The sequence below is a fragment of the Monopterus albus genome, unplaced genomic scaffold, assembly GCF_001952655.1.
Source record: "Monopterus albus unplaced genomic scaffold, M_albus_1.0 scaffold3.1, whole genome shotgun sequence".
NCBI classification, from domain to species: domain Eukaryota; kingdom Metazoa; phylum Chordata; class Actinopteri; order Synbranchiformes; family Synbranchidae; genus Monopterus; species Monopterus albus.
The window spans coordinates 7,052,831-7,063,025 of record NW_018127883.1 but is presented as its reverse complement, the minus strand read 5'-3'; the positions used below and the strand labels follow the sequence as shown (position 1 = coordinate 7,063,025).

The following is a 10,195-nucleotide window of genomic DNA, read 5'->3' as shown; positions in this document are numbered from 1 at the left end:
ATATGTATGTATTAATATTGTATCATCTAGCAAGCTGCAAAAAAAACATCAAATAGGCAAGTAAATCCCAAGTACTGTAGTCTACTTACAGACAAACATTCTGACATATGCTCAAACATGCACACATAAACTGATAAGACTACATGTTAGTTGGGTTATTGCAAAGTTTTGACCTTACTATATAAAGTGCCTTGAGATGATTTATTGGTTGTGAATAAAACTGAATTGAATTTAAAATAAATAATAATAATACAAAGTAGATGTGAATATAAACATTCACTGCTGAAACTGGTTTTGTTAAACCTTTGTGCCAGTCAAATCATTGTTGAATGTCTAACTGTCCCACATATGTATGATCACACATTCAAGGCAAACACAAAGTACCACAAATCTTTCATATTTTTCTTCTTTACTGTGTTATTGTTCTAAAGCATTTACCAACTGGGTCAAAGTGGAGATCAAGCTTGTGTAAGACTAGAAGCATAATGTGAAAAGGTCATTGAATATTCCCAGCAGTGACTGGAGTCATAGTAACCAATGAAACAAGACTGAGCAGGCAGATATTTGATTCCCTCAACATGTGGTTGGTCCTCCTTGCATTTTTAACAAGCCAGTTACCAGCATGAGCCAAGAACAAATAATTTTTCTTTAAAACAGGACATTAACACACAGAGTGACTGTAGCCTATATAATATTGTTGGTGGCCGAACTAGACTGACTCATAAAATATAATGATGACAATGATGGTGTCGACTTTTTAGGTGAGAGTTTCAGCTCGGTGGAAGTGCATTTTGACTTTATCACATATCAAATATTTGGCCAAATTTTTTAGCAAATATTTTAGCACCCAGGACAGGTAGGTAACAGCAATTATTGCCAGAGCACTCCCATAACTTGGATCTTATAAATATCTATAATAAATATATTTATATAAATTATAGCAACATCTACAATATGTATTATCATTAATCCATATACATTTATTTGTGTTTGTATAGGGTAACAATCACTAACAGCGTGTAATAAAATCCTTATTTCATTGTCAATAAAAAGATAATTTGTTATTGTTTGTGTACTTTAGGTATGAAAATACAAGCACTTCCAGATCACTTGACGGACATGATTAGAGTTTTTGATAAGTACTGCAATGAGACCAGTAGGTCAAAGGACCAATAAGGGATACAGCATGTAAACCACCTTATGGACCAGGGAGTTCCCCATTAAAACAGCACCACTGAATCTCCACCATCCTAACAATAGCAACTGCAACATTTGAGGCAGGACACTGTTGTGATACCATCTCATGTACACATCAAAACCCAGATTTGCCCTCTGATTGGAGGAGTGAGAAGAAATCTGAATCTTGAATCCCACAGTCATTAGCATAAATCACAGCTGCAATTAAAACCCCGTTTATCTTAATTACTGAACTAATGAGACGAGTCCCGCAGGACAGAGCTGCGCTCTCTGAGGACACTCGGGGCGAGGAACATGAAGGCAGGAAAGGCGTAGTGCAGAGACACTAAAATTTGCAAACAAGAACGCCCTTACACTAATCTGATGCAGCAGAACACAGAGATAGTGACATGTTCACAAGTACATATGTACAAGCGCATGCACACACACAACAAAAAAGTATCAACTGAGAACTTTACCCTCCCACATTTATCTCCTGGCAGTGGCTCACCCTTCAACTTCCATTATCTATCAAACTTATAATGATTTTATCAAGCCAATAGGCTCCATCACCATAAGGGCTTAGTGAATTGCTATAACTCTTGATTTCGCAATGACTGGGAATATATCGCACCACCTAATTAATGTCTTTTTAATGCTCTTCTCCTCTAGAGCTTAACTCAGCCCTTCAACTTTACAACAAACACAACACACACAACAGTACAACATGTGGCAGTCTTGTAAGTAAGACTGAGGAGGTGTGTGCACTGAATGGGAGCAGAGGGTTTACAGAGAACTCAATGAAGAAGTACGTCTGTGGACAGTAATCACATGCACACATGCTTACAAATAATACATGACTGTGCACATGCTCACATGCATGCACAGAGTTCATTTCTTTGTTCAGTAGTGAGGTCAGGCAGTGACTCAGCAGATGGCAGAACAATGAATATCTTCAACCAGCTCTAGCTTTTACCAGCCAGCTGGCAATACCAGAGGCACTGATGTCCTTACAACCTGGCCATTCTTGACAGAGGGCATGCAGAGTTGGAAGGAAACAGGCTGTAATCCTCCCAACAAGGTGTTACTTTTCATCACACAGATCAGTGTTTCAATCCTGAAGGATCTTCGAGGGATAGATCATCCTTCAGAAGTGAAACATTGATTGTGGTGAAAATAAACACCCTAAGAGGGTATTAGAACTTTATTAGAGCATGGACTGGGTCAAAAGCAATTTGTTTTAATAGGAATATGGAGTCTACCATGGGAGGCAAACAAAAGGAGAGCTGTGGCTTACTGAAGCTTGCTGAAGCAATCAACTAGTGATCATTTGTTAACAAGAACAAACACAGGACATATGGATCAAGATAATTTCAGGTGAACTAGAGGTTTGGTTCCTGCAACAATCATATCTATGATTAAAACACATTCAGAGACTTTAATGCACAAATACTACAAGTACCCAGATTAAGTAAATCATTGTTATTTGATACTTAGGTTGATGGCAAGAAGGATGTAAGCCATGATAGTTGCATTGATGTGAATATTAATCTGACAGAACAAGGTTAAAGCTACAACTCAAGAGGAAGAATGTATGTAAACCCATGGCTACTCCATATCACTCTCTGTGCTTACTGTACAGTAGCTTCTCCCCGTTATAGTTTTACTCACTTCATCTCTTCATTTAAGTTCAACACAATCTCCACAAAGGTGAGTTTGCAAATGAGGTTATTCTTTGAATCAGTGACACTGGTCAGAGTAGAAGTGTGCTGTAAGGTTTTCAGTTCAAATTCCCAGACAGTGTACGCTAAACCTGTAAAGGTCAAGAGTAAAACAGTGGTGTAGCACAGACAGACAAATGTGCACAAAGACAATGTGACTACCTTCCCACTTGCTGTTTTTCTCCAAATAATCTGTCATTAAAAGTTAAATTGATTTATTCATTCCACAAACCTACCAAAAGGATTTGGAATCATTTCTGTCATTACACAGATAAGGCTAAATAAAAAGATACCTATCTAATAGTGACAATTCTAGATCTGGATCAATACCAAGACCTAACTTGGAGCTCCTTGTCCTTGGTTAATCTGTTCAACAAGTTTCTTGGAAAGCTGTACTGTACATGAGTTTTTGCGATATCCTCCTGGCAGACAGACACACAAAATACCTGGCAGGCACAAACATCACATCCTTGGCAGAGGCAGGAAAACTAAGTTTAGGAGTATTAAAGCAGGATCGCAGCTACAGCCTTATCAGCACCATGCAAACTGTAGCTTCCACTCGTCCTCTTTAAAGTAAAACTCTCAAGTATAATAAAACTAGTGCAAGTTATGGATTTTAGAAGGAGGCTCAGCATGGTGGTCATTAGCATCGATACTTCATCTCAGCGCATTTTACCCAAACTGCTTGTGCACTACAGTATGTAATAAAACTATCAAAACAATACAAGTTGACAATAACAGAAAATCATGAGCTCATCCTCTTCTGCCAAAGGTAAAATTTGTCACTGATAAATCATAATCCTGTTTTAATGGCATGAGCCACCATGTGAAAGATAACACAAAATGAAGGCCGACCTCTGTGCAACTGCACCAAACAGTGATTAATGGCTGCTTAAGTGCAAGTCTATTCTCCAATGTTGGGGTGCTGCTCTCTGCCATTATCGACTGTTGTGCTTGATGAGACTTGTCTATTATTGCTGTAGGATTATGATAAGAAGTGATCGATCTATCTCTCTGTGCTGTGGCTGTCAGATTGATTATGTGACTCAGACCTGAGACGATGGTGTAGCCGATGCCTCTTGGTCGGCCAAGATCTTGGTCAATGGCTGTTAACTTCCGCACTACGTATCCCTGCAGAGAGAGAGAAACAAAGTCTGATGTATAAGCTGCATCTTCACACTCACATTGTTAGTATTTTTACATTAGTTTTCATTAATCTGACCTGATATCAATGACAAGAAGCCTAGTATCACAGTGAACAGCTACTGGTAAATGAAATAATCCAATTCCTATTTTGTGGTATTGTGTGCACAAAATTATGTTAGTGGCATCTAAGAGTGCTGTTTTTCTAATTCCCAGCTGTATTTCCACATCAGAAAGGAAAAAGCAGTAAATCCATAACAAAAAGTCAAACAGCACCATACCAGATAAATCAGAAACTTTGTTTTACATTATGGAGTCTGTTATTAGTATCTCATTGAACTTTGTCTCCTTTCATTGTTTCAAATCTCTGCAGCTGTGCAGATGAGTCTGCAACTTGACAAGTATGATGGAAAAAAAATGAGAAAGAAAAAGTCTTGATCCACTGAGCTTTCTCAGCCTTCATGCTTCAATCAGACACAGTGGTGATACTTAAAAACCCCCTTTGCTGCAGTGAGAAATCAAGGGACCTTCCCTACTTACCAATTTCCTTCCTTCTCTCTTCCTCCCACCCTCTATCCTTCCTTCCCATCCCCCGCTGAAACTCTCACTTAGATCCCCCCCCCCACATTGATCCTGCAAATTGTGTCTAAGGCATGTTTATGCTCCATTTCTGCCAAAGCATCTCCTGTCATTGACCATTTACATCAGAAACAATTACAAACCTTTTAGAGACTGATTCACACCAGTCAGTAGCTGAGAGGGGAACACACACACACACACACACACAAAAGATTTAGGAGGGAGAGAGAAATAAGGGACAGAGAAAGCGAATGAGAAGAAGAAGTGATGCTGAAGTAATATGAGCAATATTCTCGAGGAGTCCACACAAGTGGAATATGTTCGATCAACCGTCAAAGATACAATCCCCCTCCCGCAAACACGCAAACACAGCAGCACACCTCACCAAACCCAAGCCAACCCCCCTCTCGCCCTCTGCATCCTTCCATTTCTAGATATACAGTGCATTACCCCCAACATATTCTCTTTTTCTCCGCATTGATTTGACAGCCAAATTGTGTTTGCCCTAGACAGGGCTTAAACGTCAGTCCAAGCAGCATGGATTCACAGCTATAACAGCTAAAAACCCTGCCCTGTGATTTCATCTGGGAAAAAAAGATTCTTCTACTCCTTTGTCAAGGTTTTCTAGGGATGACGGCTTGATCGGCTGGAGAAAAAGAGAAAGACAGAGAAACAAACAGCAACTGAAAGATGGAGGCAGAAATAGAGAGGTTTTGCACAGGCTTGTGTGTACTTGTGTGTGCTATCACACCTAGAGAAATGACCTACGTATGGCAAGGATTCGAGTTTGATATCACTTTACGTGTAAATGTCATGAGCCTTAAGAACAGCTGACACACTTTTCGTCGCTGTACACCTTCAGCTTATCACAGTCAAACACTGGCTAATGGAAATGACACATGCCTATTAAAAGCACCACATAAGGGCATTGGACGTGTGTATGCATGTACATGTGCAGTGGCACTATTGGAGTATATTCCTGTGTCTCACTTCAAGCATTGTTGTTATGTATCTTGTCTACATCTGTTGCCGGGTCAAGGGGGCTCAGTGACAGTTTTTGGTTGCATGCTTGGTATGACCTTCTCTTACACTGTTGCTAAGATAGGATTATACAGTGTCCCCTACTGAGCTACAACACTCCAAGGCAGTATTAGTGAGATTTAGTGGTGCTGAGCTGCTGTGAGGAATGTTGAATCCACTCACCATTTTCAGTTCTGTTAACAACAGTAATTGTGGTCTTTTTAAGTTTCTTCTCTCAGTACTTTTTCCTCTCTCCTTTTGCCTTTTATCATTTCACCCCAATATCTCTTTTTCTTCCCCCTCGTGCCTCCCCCTCCTCTTCTTCTTGTTGTGACCTTCCTGGTGACAGTTGATGAATCAGAGAGTCAGGGAGACACCGGGTGTCGACTCCGTCACGGCCCGTTAATATGCATGCAAATGTAGCACTTGACATTTCTACTACGGCACGTGCAAGCTAGGGACAAGAGATGTGTGGGTGGGTGTTTTTGCAGGGGGGCAAGGGGCTGGATTGGGTGAATCAGGGGAGAGACTTAGAGAGAGGAAGAACAAAAACAGAGAGAGAGAGAGAGAAAGAGAGAGAGAGAGAGAGGGAGAGAGAGAATAGAAAAAAGGACGGACAGTATTATGCCCTTGTGTGTAATTCCCTCTCAACGAGTGGAAACATCAATAGCTGGACCATTAGCCACCTGGGAACTGAGTTTAAAGAACTGAATCGGGGGTGAAAATAATGGCGTACAGGGAAACAGATACTCAGTGTATTACAAAACTACTTGCAATAAAGACAAAGGTAAGGTCATGTTGAAACCCCACTACTTAGTTTCTTGTACAATGGACAGTACAGACTTGTGAGGTAGAATGGTGAGTTAAATCCTAGAGCCACAGTGACCTCTGCTAGAGGCCTCACATCCCTGAAGCAGGAGTGTAAATCTCCCACAGTAATTACAGTCTCCGACACTTGCAGTGCTGTATGTGCAGACCCTGGGTTTGAGTTTGGATGTGTTTAGGTTCCTGGGGGATGGGGGTGGGGTCACAGGAGGGGGTATGAGAGGTGAGACATCCTGCCCTCCTAATAACTCAGACGTCTGTTTTAATCATATTTCTCTTGCACTTGCTCCAAACTCCTCCTGAATAATCAAACAGGAGTATGAACATGGGACAGGAGGAGATGAAGATGAGCAATGGGATGAAAGATAAGTGGAACATGTTGGCAACAGAAAAGGATGGGAGAAAAAGAAACAGACAGATTACAGGGTTTCACATAAAAGCTGCATGAAGCGGATCCAGGATGTGGTGCTGTGATATCAGGTGGGATTGAATTACTGACCAGGGGTACGTTCTCCTCTATGTTGGTACTGTAGGGCAGATTGGTGAAAATGGGGTCCATGTCCTGGACGTCCAGGATGGCGACAGCTAAGTTAGCAAGTCGGGAGAGTGGTCTTATTTTGTCTTGATCCTGATAGGAACAAGCATAAGAAAAGTATCTGCACATGCATTAATTTCACTGAAGGAGTTGGGTATGTGCTAATGTAGACACACTTGTGTGTGCTCACCGTGGCATTGACAGTCAGCTGGTAGGCTGTGGTTGTCTCATAGTCCAGAGATCTGATCACGGTGACAATACCTCTGGCACCATCAATGGCGAAAAAGGGAGAAGGTGGCTGGAAGGAGAAGAGAACACTGCCACCGGTGCCCTGGTCTGGATCTGTGGCATTCACCATAAACACTGACAGACCCACTGGTGTGTCCTGAAAGACACATTCAAAAAAAGACACACACATACATACATGGTTTACATAGAATCCTTATGTTGAGCTGCACCTTTCTCATCTCTTCCTGTGCATGGAGAAGAGTGACTGTCCTGGCACTGGAGTGTGATTTGAACACCCTGGACAGATTGATGGCATCTCACTTAGTCAGAAGGAAACTCTTGTCTGCTGCAGCATCACTCCTCTGATAAAACATTACCTTTGCAATAGTACAACACCAGTGGAACAGGGATATCCAAATATATTTGTCATACCCCAGAATCTTGTATATATAAGCCTCGCCCTGTGTCACCCCAAAAATTTCCTTGTGTAGCTAGAAGCTAAGACTTATGAAAGATCAACTGAGTAGAAAGGTTGCACAGTGTCATATCAGAGTAATGTTTGTCTTGGTCAAAACCTGGCAAGATGAAAAAAGGAGTCCCTAGCTATCACATCCATGCACAAGAAGGGAGAATGGCTAGAGATATAAGAAATAAAGAGGTTATAAAGGTAGGAGGTATCCAGGTATATTACTGTATATGTCTATGCTTCTCTTTGTCACTCACACTCACCTGTGCATACACGCACACACAGTCCAGACTGTGTGGTCCTGTTTACTGCAGGGGGAGAGTGTGACCACATGGGCAGGTCATGATGTTGAACTCAGCTGGGCCCTGAGCCAAAACTAAAAGTGAGCATTTGACCCCACAGCCTGTCTGCAGTGGTGTCAGGGGAGTGTAAAGGTGAATTTGCATGTATGTGTACGTCTTACTAGCCTGTGATATTGTCTTGGTATGTCACAGTCTACAAAACTGTGTGTGTTTGTGTGTGAATGCTTGGATTAGAACATATGTATATCTGTTACAGTTTGAACATGTGGGATGAGACCACATTTGTGGCCATGTGTGTGTAAGGGCATTTATAAATAGTACAGCAAAATGTGTGCACAACTTTGACCTGTTGACAAACTGTCTTACTCTCAAGGACATGAGGCCAGCTTCCAGGTAACACAGCAACATAACAACAGGTTAACATACAGTACACTTCTTCCATCTCCCTGCTTCTGCCATTGTTCTTAATCAATTCCCCCACAGATTTTCTCCCATCTCTCTCTAAACATGCATGAGCAGTGCTGTCTAGTCTGATTAAGCCAGATTGCCACATGGGAATCAAGGGACAAAAAAGAGGGAGGTCTGAGTGGTGTAGCTGGAGGAGCAGGAGAGGAACATAAAGGTTGTTTCTCCCTTTTCATCACAGGTCATTTCTGAGACTGACATATAGAAAGTTAAAAAAAAACAGATGGGGCTAAAGTACACACATTCATTACTCAAGTAGAAGTACAGATGCCTGTGTAAAAACGTAGAAGCACTTATTGCGGCACAAGCAAATTTCATCGATAGTTGCTGAGCGAAGGAACAGAGTTGATAATCCACTCCTCCACAACATTAACTGAAGCTGAATAATCATCTAAGCTGCATTTCTCTGATACATTTATTTTGTCAAGTTGTCTGTTTATGAGAGAACTGGAAACACCTTACCCCATGGCCTCCAGCATGACACTAGAGCATAGGCACAAATTTAAGCGAATAAACATTCACAAAATCAAACTTTAGGTGAAATAATAATAATAAAAAAAATCTTGCATTTGCTTATTTGTGTGTGCACACTTGTGTACCTGTTATATCTGTCAGCATGAGCTTTATCAGCTTTGCTTTGATGTTGAGGAGGCAGTTTGGTAGTCGAACATGTGGCTGAGAAACCGATGTGTGGAGAAAGTGTCTGATATGACATATCCTTTTTCTACCCTAAAGCATGCCAGTTTCTATCTCTGTCTACACAGAAGGATATGAAACAATGATTCATTAACACCACCCAGAGTTTCATGCCACAAGGTTCAGTATATAACGTCACAGACTCTTATTCCAGTACATCAACACACACACGCACACACACACACTGATTTTGTTTCAACAGTGCCAACAGCTTTGTTGAGAAGCACAGATGACCAACTCTCAACAGTATGTGTCAGTGTGGTACCTCAGAGGTTAACGGGCTTGGCTGTGTGCAGGTGATGGTCATCACTGAGCCTGCTCACATACTCACAGCATAGCCATTACCCATTCACCTTATTCCTTCTTGTAGTTTCTTGTTGTCCCTTTATCCCCCCCGAAAGGTTCTGAAGGTCAAAATGCTCTGTTTGCATGTGTTGAATTTTAATACTAAGAGAAAAACAATAAAGCAACCTATTTAAACAGTGGTCTTGGATCATTAGCGCCTCATGATGAATTTTTGTGCTTTCCAGCAGTCCGCCAATACAAGAGAGCACTACAGCCTGACTAGTAATCTGCGCTTAACAGCTCACCGTGGAGCCCTTCAGAGAGCGAAGAGCCATCAGATATATAGTCTTCTGTTTGGCCTTTTGTATCTTTCACTGGGTCTCAACAGCCTTACCATAAGGCCATTGATTGGACCAGTGTGATGCAGATTAAAAGTCAGCCTGGGTGACCGGGCACAAAATGCTAGGCAGTGAATCCCTCCATTTTTATTAGCCAATAAGACTGTCCAATCACTTCTCAATAAACAAGTTATGCACCACACCACACCCAGAAAGAACTGGTTGAGACCAGTGCCTGCTATACTGGGTACCACTGCAGACTAGTTGAGAAACACTGTGTCGGTTCCTATTCATTCGCAAGAGCAAAATCAATTGGTTAGCCACCCGACTTTCATGCAGACAACTGGAGATTGTGTCCTATGTCTGACACTGTGCAACATTGTACTTCTCATTTGACCAAACCCAAGGTCTTTCCC

At 41.5% G+C, this 10,195-nt stretch overlaps 1 protein-coding gene across 5 annotated transcripts in view; it reads right to left on the bottom strand.

Annotated features, from left to right (window-relative positions):
- The window catches only part of cdh23 (cadherin-related 23), a 163,217-nt gene that overhangs the window by 86,618 nt on the left and 66,404 nt on the right, over positions 1-10,195 (bottom strand). For all 5 annotated transcript variants that reach the window (XM_020598914.1, XM_020598881.1, XM_020598898.1 and 2 more), the window contains exons 7-9: positions 7,190-7,384; positions 6,964-7,092; positions 3,950-4,028 (exon numbers count right to left, since the gene is read on the bottom strand). In XM_020598914.1, coding sequence (XP_020454570.1) covers positions 3,950-4,028; positions 6,964-7,092; positions 7,190-7,384 — 403 coding nt within the window. The remainder of the gene's footprint in view (positions 1-3,949; positions 4,029-6,963; positions 7,093-7,189; positions 7,385-10,195) is intronic.